The 20,936-nt window shown below is 46.9% G+C and overlaps 1 protein-coding gene across 1 annotated transcript in view; it reads right to left on the bottom strand.

Annotated features, from left to right (window-relative positions):
* Nucleotides 1-20,936, bottom strand: part of MYH14 (myosin heavy chain 14) — an 86,802-nt gene that overhangs the window by 36,331 nt on the left and 29,535 nt on the right. Inside the window, 9 exon segments of the mRNA XM_064294057.1 lie at nucleotides 2,549-2,670; nucleotides 4,300-4,514; nucleotides 6,525-6,596; nucleotides 9,415-9,529; nucleotides 11,364-11,537; nucleotides 12,338-12,511; nucleotides 13,149-13,301; nucleotides 14,970-15,088; nucleotides 19,135-19,230. Coding sequence (XP_064150127.1) covers nucleotides 2,549-2,670; nucleotides 4,300-4,514; nucleotides 6,525-6,596; nucleotides 9,415-9,529; nucleotides 11,364-11,537; nucleotides 12,338-12,511; nucleotides 13,149-13,301; nucleotides 14,970-15,088; nucleotides 19,135-19,230 — 1,240 coding nt within the window.

Below are 20,936 nucleotides of genomic sequence, written 5' to 3'. Positions count from 1 at the left end.
TGACAAATAGCAATAACAACCACAACCACAAAAGTAGTAACAAAAACTAATGTTAGACCATGTGCCGAGAATCCCACACCCAGCTAAGGACATTAAATACCACCACCAATCTCAACGTTAAATGCAATATCTTCCTAAAATTTATTTTGCCTGTTTCTTCTTACTTTTTAAAATGTGGCTGCTGGAAAAAGTTTAATTACATACACAGTTCGTATTTCTAAAGAACAGAACTACTATGTACAGCTTGTGTTACAATATTGACCAGATTACTTGCAATAAACCAAAGAAACCAAACCAGATACCATCAAGTCGATTCTGACTAATGGCGACTCCATGTGTGCTCCATGGGGTTTTCCATGGCTGATATTTTTCCAAAGTAGTTGCCAGGCCTTTCTTCCAAGGTACCTCTGGGTGGACTTGAACCACCCACCTTTTGGTTAGCAACGAGTACCTTAACTGTGTGCACCACCCAGGGATACTTTCTGTTCTATTCCACTTCATTTTCTAAGAACTACATACTGAAGCACGCTGAAGTGATTTCACAAGCCACTGATGATCATGGTCTGGAGATGAACACTCTAAGTAACGGCGGCAGCCAACAGGTCCGAGGCTCTGTCCTCAGTGCTCGGTGCCCCTTCTTTTAGGGAACATGTTGAGTGGTGTACTGTTCTCCCCATAGGTTATAGGTTGAATTGTGTCCCTCCCTCCAAAAAAGATATGATGAGGTCCTAACGCCCTGTACCTGTGGATGTGACCTTGTTTGGAAATAGAGCCTTTGAAGGTGTCATCAGTTAGGCTAACGTGAGGTCATACTGGAGTAGTTGCTATTAGGTGCCGTCGAGTCGATTCGACTCAAAGCGACCCCATGTGACAGAGTAGAAGTGCCCCATGGGGTTTTCTAGGCTGTAATCTTTACGGGAGCAGATCACCAGGTCCTTCTCCTGACGAGCCACTTGGGTGCGTTCGAACAACTGACCTTTCAGTTAGCAGCCGACCGTAAACCACTTGTGCCACCCAGAGACTTTAGATGACTAAAACCTGTTAAACCAAACCCATTGCCATTGAGTCGATTCTGACGCACAGCGACCGCATGTGACAGAGCACAACTGCCCTGCAGAGTTTCCGAGGCTGTGACATTTACAGGGGTAGATCACCCGGTCTTTCTTTCGGGGAGCCACAAGCCAGGTTCAAACCACCAACCTTTTAGTTAGCAGCTGAGCACTTAACCATTGTGCCACCAGGGCTCCTTACTAGAGTAGGTTGGGTCCTTCATTCAGTATGAGTGGTGTCCTTATAAAACAGCAAAAGAGATGCAGAGACAGACAGAGGGAAGACGGCTATGTGACCAGGGAGTTATCCTGCAGCTGCAAGCCAGGGAACACCTGGGGCTACGAGAAGCTAGGAGAGAGGAGGAAGGATCTTTCCCCAGGGCCTTCAGAGGGAACATGGCCCTTCCAACACCTTGATTTTGGACTTCTGGCTTCTGAACCCACCCAATGGCTCTGAACCCACTCAAAGGCTCTGTGTGAGAAAGACCTGCTATCTGCTCCCATAAAGATTACACCCTAAAAAACCCTATGGGGCAGTTCTATGGGGTCGCTATGAATCAGAATCGACTTGACAATGGCCTCTAGAAGTAAGAATAAATTTCTGTCATTTTAAGCTACCCAGTGTGTGTACTTTGTTACAGCAGCCCTAGGAAGTTCATACACCATATCACAGAGGAGAAGCTGTGGCTCAGAGATATGAATTAACTTGCCCAAAGCCTCCCAGCATGGTTGTAGCCTTGGTGGGTGTGATGGTTAAGACTGTGTGTCAACGGGGCTGAGCCATGATTCTCAGTGTTTTGGCAGTTGTATAATGCAATCACTTTCCTGTTGAGATTTGATATGTGATCACCCCCATGATGGAATCTGCGGAGTGGTACCTGTGGGGGTGGGGCCTGTGGCGGCTCACCACCCCCTCAGCCTTCATCTCTCCACCTCCCACCATCTACTTCCTTCCTGCTTGCCTTGCAAAGGTTGTTGGCTTGTTCTGGATCCAACAGCTGTCTCTGGTCTGACCTCTGGTTCTTGTGACTTGAGCTAACAGCTTACCTGTCCACCTTGGGATTCACCGATCTTAACAGCCTGCGAACAAGAGTCCTGCTCCCTGACCTGCCTATCTTGGGTTCGCCAGCTCCTGCAGCTACGTGACTCAGGAGGAACCCTGCAGTCTTGCTTGCCGATCTTGGGGCTTCCTCGACCGTCACAACCTGTGAGTGGGATCCCTGTTCTCCAACCTGCTCATCTTGGGTTCACCAGCTTCTGTGGCTCCGTGAGGTGGGAAAGGGCCCTATCCTGGTCCCAGGACTTGGGACGTTCCAACCTCTACAATTGTATGAGATATTTGCTAAATATAAATCTCTCTCTATATATTTATATGCATTACTGGCTTTGCTTCTCTGGAGAACCCAGCCTAAGACAGTGGGATTTGAACGTGGTGTGGGTGGTAGCTTCTAAACCCAGGCCCCATCCCACATCTCCACCAGGGCCTTGGGGCCACTCACCGCTGCCGGAACTCCTGGAAGAGGATGCGGTTGGGAAAGCCCTGCCGACAAATGCGAATGCCTTCCAGGACGCCGTTACAACGGAGCTGGTCCAGCACTAGCCGGGGCTCCAGCTTTCCAGCCTGCAGAGAGTGGGGCAGGGACATGCAGAATCAACGACGGCCACACGGGGGCGCCACTCACACAACCACAACCTTCAGGAGGAACCACTGGAATGGCCATTTACGCAGATCAAAAATGGTTGAAAGGTGGTGATTTCCTGTAGCTCAACCTACTGTTTACTGAGCACTGACTCCATGCCTGGCACTGTTCCAGGCACTGAGGAGACAGCCTTGAGCAAGCCGGGCAGAAATGAAGTCTAGTGGGAGAAACTGATAATAAACCAAACCAAACCAAACCCAGTGCCATCAAGTCAATTCCAACTCGTAGCGACCCTATAGGACAGAGTAGAACTGCCCCATAGAGTTTCCAAGGAGTGCCTGGTAGATTCGAACTGCCGATCTTTTGATTAGCAGCTGTAGCACTTAACCTCTATGCCACTAGGGTTTCCACTAATAATAAGCGGCGTAAAAAAAAAAAAAAAATACAGTTGCCGTCAGCTCTATTCTGATTTGCAGTAACCCCATGTGTATCAGAGTGGAACTGTGACCCATAGGGTTTTCAATGGCTGGTTTTTTGGCTGTAGATTGCCAGGCCTTTCTTCCAAGGCACCTCTGGGTAGACTCGAACCTTCAACCTTTTGGTTAGCAGCCAAGCCAATTAACTGTTTGTACCATCTAGGGACTTCAAATGAGGGAGAAGCAAAACAACAAAACCACTGCCACCAAGTTGTTTCCAGCTCATGGTGACCCCAGGAGTTACAGAGTAGAACTGCTCCATGGGTTTTCTTGGGCTGTAATCTTTGCAGAAGCAGATTACCAGGCCTTTCTTCCACAGTGCCATTGGGTGGGTTTGAACTGCCAACCTTTAGGTTAGAAGCTGAGTACAAACCATTTGTACTACTAAGAAGTCACTAATAAAAATATCAGATAAATAATAAGAGCTCAGGCAAAAAGCTAAAAGATCACTTGGCTGCTAAGCGAAAGGTTGGCGGTTTGAACCCACCCACAGGCTCCTCAGGAGAAAGATCCAGTGGTCTGCTCCCATAAAGATTACAGCCAAGAAAACCCTAAGGGGCAGTTTTACTCTGTCATACAGGGTTGCTATGAGTTGTAATTGACTTGACAGCACCTAACAACACAAGGCAAAATGTTAAGGAGCCCTCGTTGCGCAGTGTTTAAGCTCTTGGTTGCTAACTGAAAGGTGGGTGGCTAAAACCCACCAGCTGCTCTGCAGGAGAAAGATGTGACCATCTGCTTCCATAAAGATTTACAGCCTTGGAAACCCTATGGGGCAGTTCTACTCTGTCCTATGGGTTTGCTGTGAGTTGGAATCAACTCAACTGGCAATGTTTTTTTTTTTGGTTTGTTTGTTTTAAGGCAAAAAGAGCAACAAGGAAGGGCAGCTGGGAAGGGCTGAATTTGAACATAGGACAGTCAGGGAAAGGACTCACTGGGAAGGTGACATGTGAACAAATAAATGTAAGTCAGATGAATGAAGGAATTTTCCCAACAGGGGAGCCTGGGAGGGAAGTAACATGCTCATGGTCACATGGGTGGATCCAGAACCAGAAGTGGCTTCAGGCAAGTCCAGCAACTGGGCCCTTCCTCACTGCCAGAGACACACCCTCTGCCCCCAGCCAGATCACTCACCCTCTTCTCGTGGTTGGGGATGATGCAGCGGACGAAGCTGGGGTTGGTGTTGCTGAGCGTGGCCATGAGGCGGCTCAGGGACTCCTTGTAGAGCTGTCCCACTGTCCGGAACATGCCTCGGCGGGGACGGCCACCGGGTGGGCCATCTCCAAGGCTGTTCACCTGCTCCAGTCCCACAATCCCCTCCACTGTAGGGGGAAGGATTAGGAGTCAGTCTTAGGGGGCTAGGTTGACCAAACATCAAGGGTCTTATCATTTATAGGGCCTGGCACTTTATATATGAAAGACCTCACACAGCATGGTAAGGTAGGTATTATTAGCTCCACTGGAATGATAGGTAAACTGAGGCTCCGAAAGGCAAAGGTGTGTGCTTCAAGGTCATATAGCTTAGAAACTTAAGATCCAGAATTTGAACCCAGGCAGTCTGACTTCTCTCCAACTCTGGTCTCTGACCACATCTTCTCCTCTAAGACATGATTTCCGTTTTCCTTATCAATAAATGGTGATGATGACAATATAAATAAATACTTACCTAGCACTTATTCTGTGCCAGGTATGGCTCAAAGCACTTTACATACATCAGCTTATTCAATCCCCTCTCCAAACTTCTAAGAATCATTCTCATTTTACATATGAGGAAGCCAGGCATAGAGAAGGAAAAAGGATGAGAAAAAGCACAGCTGGATCTAGGAACCTTGTCTGAAATAAGGCAAACCACCTCCATATTAAACCAGGCTTTCCAGAATCACGTGATGTCTGTTTTTTTAGCAGTCCTCAAGTTGATTCCGACTCATGGTGACCCCATGAGTGTAGAGTAGAACTGTGCTCCACAGGGCTTTCAAGGCTAGGACCTTTCAAAAGCAGATTGTCAGGCCTGTCCTCCAAGGTGCCTCTGGATGGATTTGAACTGCCAACATTTCCGCTAGGAGTCAAGCACTTAACCATTTGCACCACTGGAATCGTGTTTTCTTCCAGGCCACTTGGTGGCGCCATTTCAGCTGGTGAAAAATACCCATTCCTTCCTTCCACCTAGGTCTCCAATTCTGTGTGTCGGGTCATGCCAGATTTTTTCAGAAACCCACAGCAGGGACAGAATCTGATGTCTGGCAATTTTGACCCAACCCAAGGGTCATCAGGGTTCAACAATATAATCCATGCTTAGGGCCTGGTACATGGTGAGGACTCAAATATGGCATTTTTCCTTCCCAGGTTAATGTTTCCTGTATTCCTAGTTATTATCAACATGGTAATTGTCATTTATTACGTTCTCATAACACAGGTAAGAGCCAGGGCTTGGAGATCCAATATCCTGGGTTCAAATTCCAGCTCTGCCACTTTATCAGCTGTGTGACCTTGTGTGAGTTACTTAACCTCTCTGTGTCTCAGCTTCTTTATATGTATAATGGGGATAATACATTGAACCTTGGAAAAGCCAGAACCTGTGTAAGGCAGAAACCTGTCAGAGAAGGAAAACTCAATTATTTTTCACTAAAAGGAGCAACAGAAAGCTGGTGAGACTCTACCCTGTCAAAGGCGGAAAAACTTGCAAGATCTGGAAAACAAGGTAGTCCCATTGAGTTCTGGCTTTCACAGGTTTCACTGTAGTACTAATACCTACCTCATCGGCTTGTTTAGAGGAGTCTGTGTGTCAATAACTATAAAAGGGCTTCATACAGTGAATCAAAACCCATTGCCGTCAAGTCAATTCTGACCCATAGCAACCCTATATGACAGAGTAGAACTGCTCCAAAGGGTTTCCAAGGCTGTAATCTTTACAGAAGCAGACTGCCACATCTTTCTCCAGCGGAGTGGCTGGTAGATTCAAACCGCTGACCTTGCGATTGGCAGCCAAGCACTTAACCACTGGGCCACCAGGGTTCTTTCACAGTGAATAAAAAAAATAACGAAACCCACTGCCATTGAGTTGATTCTGACTCAGAGCTGTAAGTCACAGTGAATGGCACGCGGTAAATGCTCAATATGATCACAGTGGTTTGTACTTCCACATGAGATTTAGTTATTAGAAAGGGTTCTGCTGTTACAAAGAGTCTAGAAAATTGCTCATGGAGCCGACAAGGAGGGAGCAGAGGGGTGAGAGACTTTGGTATAGAGGAGAAAAGGCAGATGTTCAAAAGCAGGTTCCCAGTCCAACAGGCCCACCCTCCGTGTCCAGCAAACCTCACCCTTCGAAGCACAGAGACACCCGCCCCCTGACGGGGAGCCGCGCCTCTCTGCAGATCCTGGGGGCGATGGTGAGAAGGAGCCAAGGAAAGAGAACTGCTGGAAGCCCCCGTGTTCTGGGGGTGAGGACAGATTGGGAGCGAGATGGCAGAGAGATGAGCGGGGGAGATGTGGAGGGGACAGCATGAGAAGACAGGATGGGGAGAAGGTGGCAGGAAGAAAAAAAGAGGAAAGCGTTGTTAGTCAACAGCACAGGGCAAAGCATGAGGGAAAACCTAACACTTGGCCGTGAACGTTTTTTAAAAATACTATTTTATCGTGTTTTCGGTGAAGGTTTACACTGCAGATTAGGTTCCCGTTCAACAATTTCTACACAAATCGTTCAGTGACACTGGTTACATTCTTCACAATGCACGAACATTTCATTATTTTCAGCCTGCGCCGTGAACTTTTAAAGCCAGGGACCCTGTCCTGTTCACCTTTTTATCTATTTACTGCCTGGCATTGTGTTTTGGCTGGGGGGATAAATGTCCTCTGTGAAAACTTAGTGTAATAAAAAAAAAAAAATCTTTCCCCCCAGAAGCTGGGTCTATAATTCTTATACTAAAAAAACTGTTGCCGTTGAGCTGATTCTGGCTCATTGCAAAACCCTATAAGAGAGTAGAACTGCCCCATGGGGTTTTCAAGACTGTAAACCTTTATGGAAGCAGATTGCCACACTGTTCTCCTGCAGAGCGGCTGGTGGGTTCGAACCACTGACCGTTTGGTTAGCAGCCCAGAGCTTAACCACTGTGCCACTAGGGCTCTATTTTTTCTTATACTAGGTATTTCTTCTTGCCCTGGCTGCCAGGAAGCTCAATCCTTGATACTCCCAACCAGCTTGTTCCTTTGCCTCTCTTAGGGACTTATCTCTTTTGACTTTTCTCTCCTGGGCTTTCAGGATACTGAGTGTCCAACCCCAGGCTTAGGGCAGCTGTAGTAGAGACTCATGCAAAAATGGCCCCAGTTCTCCACTCTTCCATGCCCTTTGCCTATAACTTGCAGCGCCCTGAATCTGGGCTGGCCTTGGGACTTGTTTTGCTCAAGTAAATGGTGGAGTAAGTGCTAGTTCTGAGCCTAGGGCTCAAGAAACTTTGCAGCTTCCACTTGCTTTCTTGGAATCCTCCAAGAAGCAGGCGTACATGGGATGGGGCATGTGAGGGATCGCTGAGGAGCATCATGGAAGTCCAGAGTGAGGCACAGATTTTAAAGAAGCAGGAGCAGATTATCAGTTTGGAGGAGATGTTTCTGGTTCTGTTACCGAACATCAAGCACTGCTTTTCAATCCCTCTTGTGACAACTATATGAGATAGTACAGGTAGTCCCCGACTTATGACGGGGTTCCATTCTAATGACTCTGTCCTAAGTTGGTTCTGATGTAAGATGATACCTCTCTCTATATATATATTTTTAGCTTTCATTATTATTGGCTTTTATTATCAGTATCTTTATAAATCCAACCTTTGTCTTTGAGGGTTGGAAATATTACATATAAAATCAGCAAATTATGGACTGTGACACTGTATGTAGTATATATTACTAATGACAAGATGGACAAAAAAAAAAAACAAAACAAATGGTCGTAAGTGCTGTTCATTGTAACTTGAATATGTTGTAAGTCAGGGACTACCTGTACTATGTTCCTTTAAAAAATCATCTGTGTGAGACCAAATGGTCAACAATGACTTTAAAACAAAGATGAGAAGGTAAGGGGGAAGGGAAACTAGATTAATGGAAATGGAACAACCAAATGGAAATCATGAGAATGTTCACACATTGTGAAGAGTGTAACCAATGTCACTAAACAATCTGTGTAGAAATTGTTGAACAGGAATCTAAACTGCTATGCAAACCTTCACCGAAAACACAATAAAATATAATTAAAAAACAAAAAACAAACTCTATGAGGCACAAAAATAAAATTTCTCTTTCTAAAATCAGCTTACCAAATCAAGGAACCCCATACTTTTACTCTGTAAGCTAATTTTAAGAACCACTCATCTTGCTTATTTTGTTCTCTTGTCTAATTCCATTGGCTAGTACTTCTTTCTACAACTATACCATCCACTTCAATAAAAGATTACAGCAAACTGACAGGTGCCAGGAACCTAGAATCAGGAAAAACCAAGATGTGGATTCTGCCAGCTTTATAATCTATCTCTCAAACCTTCTCTAAGGGTAGGGGGCAGCAGACAAGGCTTGGAAAGGCTCAGGGTCCAACCACGAAGACATTCGGCTTTTCTGCCCATGCCTCCTAGAAGTATCAGTCCAAAAAGACTGATGGCCAAACTCACACGATCCTTGTTGAAATCGGAAAACTTTCCAAAACTATATCTCTTTTCCTGGGGGCTTGAAGGGCAGTTTTGGGGAGAGCAAAGAAAGTAAAGCATAAAGGTTGATTCATCTGTAAAACACCACATTTCTGAATTCTTGCTGTTACTAATGGTTTTTCAGTTGGACCTTTTAACTTTTTTTAGGTAACATATGCCATCTACAAATTAATGATAAGCTTGCCTCTTCCTTTACAACATTCATATGCCTATTTCTTTTTCCTGTCTGATTGCATAGCTTAGTATCTCCAAAACAGTGTTTAACAGCAGTGTTGACAGTGGGCATCTTTGTCTTGTTTGTAATTAATGGGGAATGTTTTATCATTCAGTATGATCCTGGCTTCAGAATACGGACATACATACACCCAAACCCACACATATACGTATATATTTCACCAATGTGAAATTCTATTTATGAGTGTCTGGCCCACCATCATCAGTGCTGAGTCTGAGCAAAGAACTCTGGTTTAGAACTCGGCCTCTGAAAGGAAGACACTCACACTGTGAGTTGGGAGAAGGGGTGTACAGGCTAACAGGGACAGGGCCTGGGGAAGGTGGTCCTCACCATCTTTCCAGATCTCCGCTGTCAGCCGGTCTGTGCTTTGGTGAAGCAGGGCTGCGACGTTGTCGTTCAGAGGGTCCATGTTTTTCATCAGCCACTCATTGGCCTTGTAGTCAACCTGAGTGAAGTCAGGAAGAGGATGGTGGTGAGCACATCCACGCTTACCTCTCTCCTGATTCCCCAAGGGGCTCACCAAGGGCAGCGTGTGTTGGTGCCACCTTGTGTCCATATCCTGAACTACACCCTCTACCAGCATTGCTCCTCTCCCTTTTCTTTCCCTTTCTGGCCTCTGGCCTCTGTTCCCTTCTATGACCTTGTCTGCCACCACTCTCCACCTTATTCATTCTGTTCCAGTCATACTGGCCTCCTCACTGTCCCTCAAACATGCAAGCTCATTCCCACACCTCAGGGTTTTTACTACTGCTGTTTCCATAGATCCATCATTGTCACTACCACAATTCTCTGTACAAGCTTCCCCACCAGACAAGGGCTCCCCTGAGGGCAGGGCCCAGGTCTGACTCATTGCCCAGCTTAGTGGGGCACATGGGAGGTCTTAGATGCTACTTGGGAAATGAACTGACTGCTAGAGACAGAACATACGAGCTCTCCTGCCTCCAGGCCTTTGCATGCACTGTTTCCTCTGCCTGGAACACCCTCACCACACTTACCCACATTTTAATTTTTATTGTGCTTTAAGTGAAAGTTTACAAATCAAGTCAGTCTCTCGTACAAAAACTTATATACACCTTGCTATATAATCCTAGTTGCTCTCCCCCTAATGAGACAGCACACTCCTTCCCTCCACTATCTCTTTTCTTGTCCATTCGACCAGCTTCTGACCTCCTCTGCCCTCTGATCTCCCCTCCAGACAGGAGCTGCCCACATAGTCTCATGTGTCTACATGATCCAAGAAGCTTGCTCTTCACCAGTATCATTTTCTATCCCATAGTCCAGTCCAATCCCTGTCTGAAGAGTTGGCTTTGGGAATGGCTCCAGTCTTGGTCTAACAGAAGGTCTGGGGACCATGAGCTCTGGGGTCCTTCTAGTCTCAGTCGGACCATTAAGTCTGGTCTTTTTACGAGGATTTGAGGTCTGCATCCCACTGTTCTCCTGCTCCCTCAGGGGTTCTCTGCTGTGTTCCCTGTCAGGGCAGTCATCGGTTGTAGCCGGGTACCATCTAGTTCTTCTGCAATCAGGCTGATGTAGTCTCAGATTTATGTGGCCCTTTCTGTCTCTTGGGCCCATAATTACCTTGGGTCTTTGGACTGCCACCTCTTTTTATAAATAAAGTTTTACTGAAACACACAGCCTGGCCCATGCATTTATATATTATTTGCGGCTCCTTTTGTGCTTCAATGGCAGAACTGAGTAGTCAAGACAGAGACCCTACGGCCCACAGAGCTGAAAATATTTACCACCTGGCCCTTTACAGAAATAAGTTTCCTGACCCCTGATTTACTGTCTTCTGTGAAACCTTCCCTGGCATTCCAACTCTGGGCTCTGACATTGCCCTTAGCTGCCCCCATTAAAGCACCTATCAGCTTTACAGCCTAATGGTCTGCATTTGTCTCCCTCTCAGATAAGGAACTTCGTGAGGGCAGAAACCATTTCTGACTTGGGCTCCCAGGTTTGCTCAGCACAGGGCTGGGTACACAGGAGGCCTTTGCACGTGGTTACCAAATGCGTGAGTAAAATACATGCATGGCTTCTCCTAATGAACTCGTATCCATCTCTCAAAAGCCACCACAAATAACTCCACCTTAAGGAACCCTTTGCTGTTTTCATCAAACAAAGTCCTCACTCTTCCTTGGGATCTCCTGGCCCCTGACTTGTTAGTGTCTGAACCCAGTGGATGCCAGGTGGCCTTGTTTTCCCTCTATGCCCTCCTCACATCAAGACCCCTTGATCCCTACTTCCACCCACATGCCCCAAGGTTGGCTCCAGTCCCCTACCTTGCCCGCATAGTGCAGGACACTGAAGTCAGCCTGGTCCCGCAGTTGCCGCGGCCGCTGGAACTTGGGGTGGCCACCTTGCTCCTGGGCCACCTTCTCCACAAAGGACTTGTCAGTGGCCTTTGGGAACCAGCATTCCTCATCCAGCAGGGCCAGGAGTCCAGGCGGGTTGGCCTGACCATTGATAGGAAGGGGAACGTAAGCCAGATTACCAAATACTGGACACTTATGTTGCTACTAAAGTTTGTTGTTGTTGTTGTTGTTGGATGCTGTTGAGTCGATTCTAACTCATAGTGACCCCCTCTGACAGAGCAGAACTGCCCCACAGGGTTTCTTAGGCTATGATCTTTACAGGAGCAAATTGTCAGGCCTTTCTCCCGTGTAGCCTTGGGCTAAGCTTGAACCGCCAACCTTTCAGTTAGCAGCTGAGAACTTAACTGTTGTGCCATCAGGGCTCCTTTTCTGCTAAGACTTAGCTCTTATGAACAATGCTTAAACGTACATCTAAACATCAGAACAATGACTACAGGTAGAGTCATTGATAACGAGCCTTGGTGGCACAAACAGATAAGTAAGCGCTCAGTGGCTAACCAAAACTTGGTAGTTCAAACCTACCAGCTGCTCCACAGGAGCAAGATCTGGTGATCTGCTCCTGTAAAGATTACAGCCAAGAAATTCCCTGTGGGGCAATTCTACTCCGTCACATGGGGTCACCATAAGGTGGAATCAACAGGAGGCAATGATTAACCCTTTGAATCCAGCCAGGCCCTGTGGCAGGCACTCTCTGTGTCCTGTTCATTGAGCGCTCACAGCGGATCTAAGGCGTGGGTACTGTCATTTTCCTCGCTGAATTGAAGAGATACCTGAGGTCCAGGTGGGGCAAGGAGCTATGCCGGGGCCATGTGGAGGGTGGTGGAGATGGGATTTGAAGCTGGGCTGGGGGCGTGCGGGTGGTGGAGGGGCCACGGGCTCACCGGACGCTCGATGAGGTCGATGCAGGGCTGCAGGTCAAGGCCAAAGTCGAGGAAGGTCCAGGGGATGCCCTCGCGCTGGTACTCCTCCTGCTCCAGCACGAACATGGTGTGGTTGAAGAGCTGCTGCAGCTTCTCGTTAGTGTAGTTGATGCAGAGCTGCTCGAAGGAGTTCAGCTGCAGGGGTGCAAGGGCACATGAGAGGGACAGAGACCTGTGGGGGGGCAGAGATCCAGAGAGAGGGGGACAGGGACACAGAGAGAGGGGGACAGAGATTCAGGGAGAGGGGGGCAGAGGCCTAGGGAGAGGGGGACAGAGACCTGGGGGGGCAGAAATCCAGAGAATGGGAGACAGGGACCCAGAGAGAAGAGGACAGAGACCCGGGGAGGCAGAGATCCAGAGAGTGGGGGACAGGGACTCAAGGAGAGAGGGACAGAAATCTGGGCGGCGGGGGGGATAGAGACCTAGAGAAAGAGAGACGAGACCCAGAGAGAGAGGACAGGGACCCAGGTAGAGGGAGACAGAGGCCCAGGGAGAGGGGGGCTGAGACTAGGGGGAGGGGGACAGAGACCAAGGAAGAGAGGGACAGGGACCTGCGGGGGGGGACAGAGACCCAGGGAGAAGGGAGTACAGAGACCCAGAGAGAAGGGGCAAAGACCCAGAGAGAGAGGGGAACAGAGACCCAGGGTAGGTGGGAGGGCAAAGTATTAACAGGAAGATCACGAGGGATGGGATCAGCTGTGGTCTCCCAAGGTGGGCAGGGCGAGAGTGATGCAGCCCCCAGTCCTTGCCCCAGCTCAAGGCAGGCACAGACCTGGAAGATCTCGAAGCCAGCGATGTCTAGGATGCCGAGAAAGGAGGCACCCTGGCGGGGGCTGCGGTCCAGGGCACGGTTGAGACGCAGCACCAGCCAGCGGAAGAGACGCTCGTAGGTGGCCTTGGCCAGGGCCTCCAGTGCAAAGTCAGCCTGCAGGGTGGGGCAAGCATGCATCAGAGCGTGTGGCTCATGGATTACCTCCTAGCCTCAGCACCACCCAGAAGCACCATCAAGAATGAGAATGCTAACAACAATCCACCATGACTGAAACCATGTGGTTGGTGCCACAAAGAAGCTCTTGGCTGCTAACCCAAAGGTTGGCAGTTCAAACTCACCCAACCTCTCTGCAGGAAAAAACACTTGGTGGCCTGCTTCCATAAAGATCACAGCCTAGGAAACCCTAGGGGGTTGTTCTGCTCTGTCAGATGGGGTGGCCATGAGTCTAAATCAACTCCGTGGCACCTAACAACAACTGTGTACCAAGTACCATGTGAAGTGCTCCTGACATATTAGCTCATTAATCCCTACCCCTTGAGCTAATTTCTATAAAACCAAACCAAACCAAACCCATTACTGTTGAGTCAATTCCGGCTCATAGCAACCCTATGGGTTTTAGTAGAACCCTATAGGTTATAGTAGAATTGCCCCGTTGGGTTTCCAAGGAGTGATTGGTGGATTCAAACTGCCAACCTTTTGGTTAGCAGCCTGAGCTCTTAACCACTGCACTACTAGGGCTCCCTAGTTTCTACAGCACAGTGGATAAGAGTGTGGACTCTGGAGCATGATAGCCTGGGTTCAAATCCCTGCCCTGCTGCTTAGAGGCTGTGCAACCTAGGGAAAAAAAAAGACCACACCTGTTGCCATTGAATCAATTCCAGCTCATAGTGATCCTTTAAGACAATTTAGAACTGCCCCATAAGGTTTCCAAGGCTGTAATCTTTACAGGGCAACCCTGGCAGTGTAGTTACGAGCTACAGCTGTTAAACAAAAGGTCAGCAGTTTGAATCCACCATGCGCTCCTTGGAAACGTATGGGGGAAGTTCTACTGTGTCCTGTAGGGTGACTATGACTTGGAATTGACTTGAAGGCAACTGGCTTGGGGTTTTTTTGGAATCTTTACGGAAGCAGACTGCCACATCTTTCTCCTGCGGCGTGGCTGGTGGGTTTGAACCACCAGCCTCTCAGTTAGCAGCTGAGTGCTTAACTACTGTGCCACTAGGGCTTCTCCAATAAAGACTACAGCCTAGAAAACCCTACGGGGCAGTTCTACTCTATCATATAGGATCTCTATGAGTCAGAATCGACTTCATAACAACCTGCCTATGGATGTAATCCCATTTGGAAATAGGGTTTTCTTTATTATGCTAATGAGGACGTATCATGTAGGGTGTGTCTTAAACCTAAGGACTTGAGATATAAACAGTGCGATTAGACAGGGCGAGATGCAAGAACAAGTGGGGGAAACACAGATGCCACGTGAAACACATGGAGATTGCCAGGAACCAAGGAACACTGGGGCTAAGAAGCTGAGGCAAGGGTCTTTCCCCGGGGTAGAGAAAGAGCCTTCCCCTAGAGCTGGTGCCCTGAATTCAGACTTTTAGCCTTAACTGAGAAAATAAATTTCTGTTTGTTAAAGTCTCCCACTTGCCGTGTTTCTGTTACAGCAGCGTTAGCAAGCTAAGACAGTCTAGAATAGAGCCGGTAACTTAGCAGGCACTCAGCAAATTTGTTACGTGAATGAGAAAAACAGCATAGACTGTTTAAAGCCCAGGACCTTGGTGCCCAGCCCCTCCTGTGTCCACTGCCAGCCCCGCTTACCTGCTCCTTGGTCTGGGCTTTCTGCACATAGTCTCGGCCAACTTTGATGCGGGGGGCGAGCAGGGCGCGGGAGAAATCCGTCACTCCCAGTCCCAGGAGGCGGCAGAGTTTCTGCGCAGCTGAGGGCGAGAGGCACAAGGATCCAGTCAGCACTGGAAAGTGGCGTTGGCTGCGAGTGGGAGAAAAGGCGCTGTCCCCTCAACATCATGGGTCCAGCCTTTCCTGCTCAAGTCATCAAAAGTCCTAAAAGTGTGTGTGTCCTCTGGCTCAACAGTCCTGCTTCTAGGAACCAGGGTCGGCAAAAAACAATCCCAGATAAAAGACTGCGTTACAAAGATGTTCACCTGAATGCCCAACAACTGGGGACTGGCTAGAAGAATCAGGGACCACCCATTTGACAGGGGTTCTGCAGTCATTCAAAATTATGTTGGAAGCTCACTTAAGATGCGTGCTTTTTACTACACACACATATATATCTTTCACCACACACACACATACAAACAAAAAACAAAAAAACTGAACAACTACTGAATGCCAGTTAATGGCTACAAACTGAAGCGTGTGTGTGTGAACTGCATTTTGAAATGCAGTACGAAATAAGATGGGTGGATGGATGAACGGATGGATGGATGTGCAACAAAACAAGTACAGTAAAAATATTAATGGTAAAATCTTGGTGGTAGGTCTCTGGGTGTTTAATGTAAAATTCTTTCAATTCTTCTGTATGTTTGAAAACGTCATTCATAAAATGCTGGGGGAAAAGCTACTGTAGTAAGAGTCAACTGAGGTGCCCAAACACAAAACAAATATTTAAAAGTTAACTGCTCATTCTGTCGAGGGTGATGACAAACACCAGGAAATGAAGAGCAAAGATGGTTGCTCAATGTGAAAGTGATCGATGACACTGAACCGTCCACGGAAAAATGGTTAAAAAGGCAAATGTTTTGTTATATGCATTTTATCACACACAATAACATTTTTGAAAAATTGCTTTTCTACATTATTTAGAAAAAGAAAAAAAATTAAAAAACCAACGGCAAATAAAAAGACATCATTTACAATGACAACAGAAGCAAAAAGTATAAAGTGAACCTGGGAGGTGTGGAAAAACCCTTCATGAAATGCAAAACCGTAACATATTTTGAAATAAATCCTTTTGACTTTTCTGTACGTTTGAAAATCTTTATAGTAAAATCTTTATAATAAAATATGTTGGGAAATATTAATGAAATGGAACAAAGTATTTAACGCATAAAAAGGAAAACACTCAGTTTACAAAACATTATGTAACATATGTTCTATTTTTATAGAGAAAAAAATTGCATGGAAAAACGCCTGGATGTAAAAATACTCGTAGATGTTTTTGTAGAAAAAGAGGGCCTGGGGTGGAACTAACTGTGTGGGTGGGTATGTTTCTTCTTTCTTCTCTGAATTAAAATGATAATAAAGAAATGTTTTCAAGCATCTCTCACTTCCATAATAGAAAAACAGTTATTACAGACACTCAGCTCCAACAGAAAAGAAAAACATCTGGAAGGAAATGCACCAGATGGCAACAGTGCTAATTTCTGGGCGGCGAGGCTACGAGGATTTAAACTTCTCCTTTTTTTCAGGTGCAACTGCAGTTTATAACCCTTCCGTGGTAACTTCGCATTATCTGGAAAGCATTTGAGAACTAAAAAACTTGATTTGTAAAAAACAGCATGTTCGGTTTAATGGAGTGCTACATTGCCATCAATGGGATGATGTTTACGGGGCTCTAAGGCTTTGAGTCCCTGGGTGGTTCAAACAGTTAAGTGCTCAGCTACTAACTGAAAGATTGGCAGTTTGAATCCACCCAGTGGTGCCTCGGAAGAAAGGCCTGGCGATCTGCTTCTGAAAGGTCAGAGCCATTGAAAACCCTATGGAGCACAGAATCAACTCGATGGGAACTGGTGGCGGTGGAGGAAGCCTTTTTTTTTTTGTTGTTCTTTGGCATCTGCTGTAGCCCCTGAACTGATTCTCCAATGAATGCTTGCAAATACAGAAAATAAAATCCACGGGATTTCAAAGGAGATCAATGATACTGACATGCAGTTCCATCTAGGGGCAGGGGTGGTTCAGTGGTAGAACCCTTGCCTTCCACGTGGGAGACACACGTACGATTCCCAGCCCGTCAGTGCACCTCACGCGTGGCCACCACCACCCCTGGCTTGTAGCAGCTTCCCTCCAATCTCTGCCTCTGTCTTCACACGGCCCTCTTCCCTCTCTGTGTCTCTCTTCCTCCTCTTATAAAGATACCAGCCGTATTGGATTACGGCCCATCTTAATGGCCTCATCTTAACTGATAACACCTTCAAAGACCTTATTTCCAAACAAGGTCACCTTCACAGGTACAGAGGTCAGGACTTCCACAGAGCTTGCTGGGGGACACAATTCAGCACGTAACAATGTACCTCCTCTTGCCTTCTCTGCTCTGCTTTTATATATATATATATATATATATATATACATAATTTTTTGTTTTTGGGAAACAGAATTACAGCCAACGTTCCTTTTTTTTTTTTTTTTCTTTAATCCAACTGAAAATAGCTTTGCTTCTGTTTTATTATAAAATAATACAGGCTGGATGGGGAAAAAAAAATCCTATAAACCAAAAGAGTATAAAAGAAGGAAAATTACCCAACAGTATATGCCCCAGAGATAATTACTGTGAAAGCTTTTGGGTATTTTCCTCTGGGCTTTGTTCTATGCCTGTATAAACGTGGATATACATTGTCACGGAAATGCAGTCATGTTCCACACCCCTTCCCTTCGAGATGGGAGAAGCTTTCTGTCCTGAAGATAAAATTATTAGGACTCATTTTCAAAAGCCGTACAACAGAAAATATGAAGAAAGGGGTTATTACCCAAGATGCTGTCGTTCAGTGAGATCACCTGCTAAGTTCCAGGTTCTGTTCACACCCACAGCAGGTATGTTGTACCCACTCATTTATTCATTTGTTTTACAAAACTGGAGTGAGAACTGCTTTGAAACCTGCTTTTTTTCCCTTAATGCACTGGGGTTATTTCCAGGTTACTAACTAGAACTCTAAGGCGCTCTGGTGGTACAGTTGTTAAGCATTCGGCTGCTAACTGAAAGGTGGGCAGTTTGAACCCACCAGCTACTCTGCAGGAGAAAGATGTAGCAGTCTGCTTCCATAAAGATTACAGCCTTGGAAACCCTATGGGGTAGTTCTACTCCGTCCTATAGGTCACTGTGAGTCGGAATCAACCTGATAGCAACGTTTTTTGTTTGTTTGTTTAACTGGAACTCTACTGGGGCGTCTTAATCTCAGGACTGTGGATAGAACTGCATTGTTGTTGTTATTGGGGTTGAGTCAGCACCCCCACTCGTGGTGACTCCATGTATGACAGAACAAAATGCTGCCTGGTCCTCAATCAGCCCCCCATGACTGGTTGCAGATCAGACTGCTGTAATCCATAGGGTTTTCACTGGCCGATTTTTGGAAACAGATCACCACACCTTTCCTCCTAGTCCATCTTAGTCTGGAAGCTCCGTTGAAACCTGTTCAGCATCATAACAACACGTAAGCCTCCGCTGACAGACCAGCAGCGGCTGCGCATGAGGCGCACTGGCCGGGAATCGAACCAGGGTCTGCTGCATGGAAGGCAAGAATCCTACCACTGAACTACCACTGCCTCCTGTTAAAGTGGTTATCTTGGAAGGCTTGGGATAACAGGGGAGCCTTCTGTTCCTCCTTGGCCATACTAGTGTCGTTCAAACTTTCAGCAGAGTTAATGGTTATTATAATCAGAAAACCCTGGCAGTGCAGTGGTTAAGTGCTATGGCTGCTAACCAAAGGGTTGGCAGCTCGAATCCACCAGGAGCTCCTTGGAAACTCTATGGGGCAGTTCTACTCTGTCCTATAGGGTCGCTATGAGTTGGAATCGACTCGACGGCACTGGGTTTGGTTTTTGGTTTTGGTATAATCAGGAAAAGAGCACTAGATGTTATTTTGATAAAGACTCAGCAAAGGGCAGGGACTCTGAGTGGTCCTGGGGTGCAGGCAGGCCTGGCTGGGGTTGGGGATGACCTCTGCATGGGGGCAGGGAATGTAGGGGGGGTGAGGCCTCATCTCATCTCGGGGGATCAGGCAGGTGGCAGCAGGCCTGGAGGCAGTACCTGTGTTGTCGGGCATGGTGGCTTGATCGGTGTTCCGTTCTTTCTTTAGGACGATGTTGCCAAACTGGAGAACGGCTGAGACAACCCGCAGCATGGCTAAGGGTGAACAAAGAGAGGGTCACATAGGTGGAGGCAGAGAGGGAGGAACAGGGGGAGCACTGGGCATTTTTGGGGCAGTGAAACCATTCGGCATGATACTGTAATGGCAGACACATGACATCCTGCATTTGACTGTACAACACAAAGAGTGAACCCCATTGTGACCTATGGACTTTAGTTAATAATGTATCAGACACAGAACGACCATATGACCCAGCAATCGCAATCCTAGGTATACACCCAGAAGTGAAACCAGGAATGTAAACAGAAATCTGTATAGCAATGTTTACTGCAGCACTTTTCACAATAGCCAAAAGGTAGAAACAACTCAAGCGTCCATCAGCTGATGAATGGATAAACAAAATATGGTCCACACATACAATGGAATACAGTGAATTAAGTCCTGATGGATGCCACAACACGGACAAACCCTGAAAACGTTATGCTAAGTGAAGTAAGTCAGTTGCCAGAGGGCAAATACTGTATGATCTCACTTATGTGAGATCTGGCTGTTAACCAAAAAAGTCAGCAGTTCAAATCCACCAGCTGTTCCTTGGAAACCCTATCAGGCAGTTCTACTCTGTCCTATAGGGTTGCTATGAGTTGGAATTGACTCGATGGCAATGCTTTTTTTTTTTTTTTTAATGTGAAATAAGCAAATATATAGATGCCAAAGACCAAGAGTGAAAGGGAGGGAGGGGAAAATGGAGACTTTTTGCTTAGGGGGTACAGAGTCTATGTTAATGGTTATAGTGCACTGAATTACTGAATATGTCCCTTCTAGCCATTCACAGTCTTGTGACTCCCATAAAATGGCTGAGTGGGACTATGCAAATAAGGCGTCTGTGGCCCACCAAGGGGATTCAACAGCCTGCTAATAATGAAAATAAAGTGCACGGAGCCCTTGCAGGGGTGGGATCATGAAAATAAGGTGTATGGAACTCTAATGCGGGCTTTGGTCAGTTTTGCCATCCCACTAGGCTTAAAAAGAATCATCCCAGAGGCAGAGAGGGAAGGACTTCTGTATCACGAAAAAAAAAAAGAAAGCCTGGAGCGAAGCATGTCCTTTGGACCCAGGGTTCCTGTGCCGAGTACCTCCTAGGTCCAGAAGACAGATCTGTTAACACTGGAGATGGTGTAAGACAGCAAGAAGCAGAGGCAGAGAAATGATGGCAGCAGCACCAGGAGACTGGTAAGAGATGGTGGTGGATTTACTGGCCCATAGAGAGAGGCGGCTACAGTGGGCGTGCCAACCCAGGGAGCAAGAGAGCCCAGGGCCTCTGAGCAGGAAGCTTCCTGGAGGAACGAGGTGCCTCTGGGCACTTATTGGCAGAGCTAAAGAAAGAGCCGTCTAACACTTGCCCAAGCAGGTCAGAGGCCAGGGTGAGAATGAGGTTCCAGGCCCGAGCTGAGCCCAGAAGTAGAGGCTTCCCTTTGGGCATGGCTGGAGAAGAAGCTATCTTGATCAAAGAGCTGTATCCTGAGCATTTCTGAGCCTGAACTACAACCCATTACTTCCCTAATAGACCCCATAATCGTGAGTATTATCTGTGAGCTCTGTGTAGCCACTGCAATGAATTATTGCACTCAGCAGAGAAGTAGAGAGTACCGTGGGAAGGACGGCTGGTGTCAGGACTGGTAAAAAGATGTGTCTGACCTCTACCTCATAACAATCAGCCTTGGGCTGATGATCTTGATTCTCT

Source organism: Loxodonta africana, chromosome 11 (assembly GCF_030014295.1).
Source record: "Loxodonta africana isolate mLoxAfr1 chromosome 11, mLoxAfr1.hap2, whole genome shotgun sequence".
NCBI lineage: Eukaryota > Metazoa > Chordata > Mammalia > Proboscidea > Elephantidae > Loxodonta > Loxodonta africana.
This window is presented reverse-complemented; position numbering and strand designations above follow the sequence as displayed.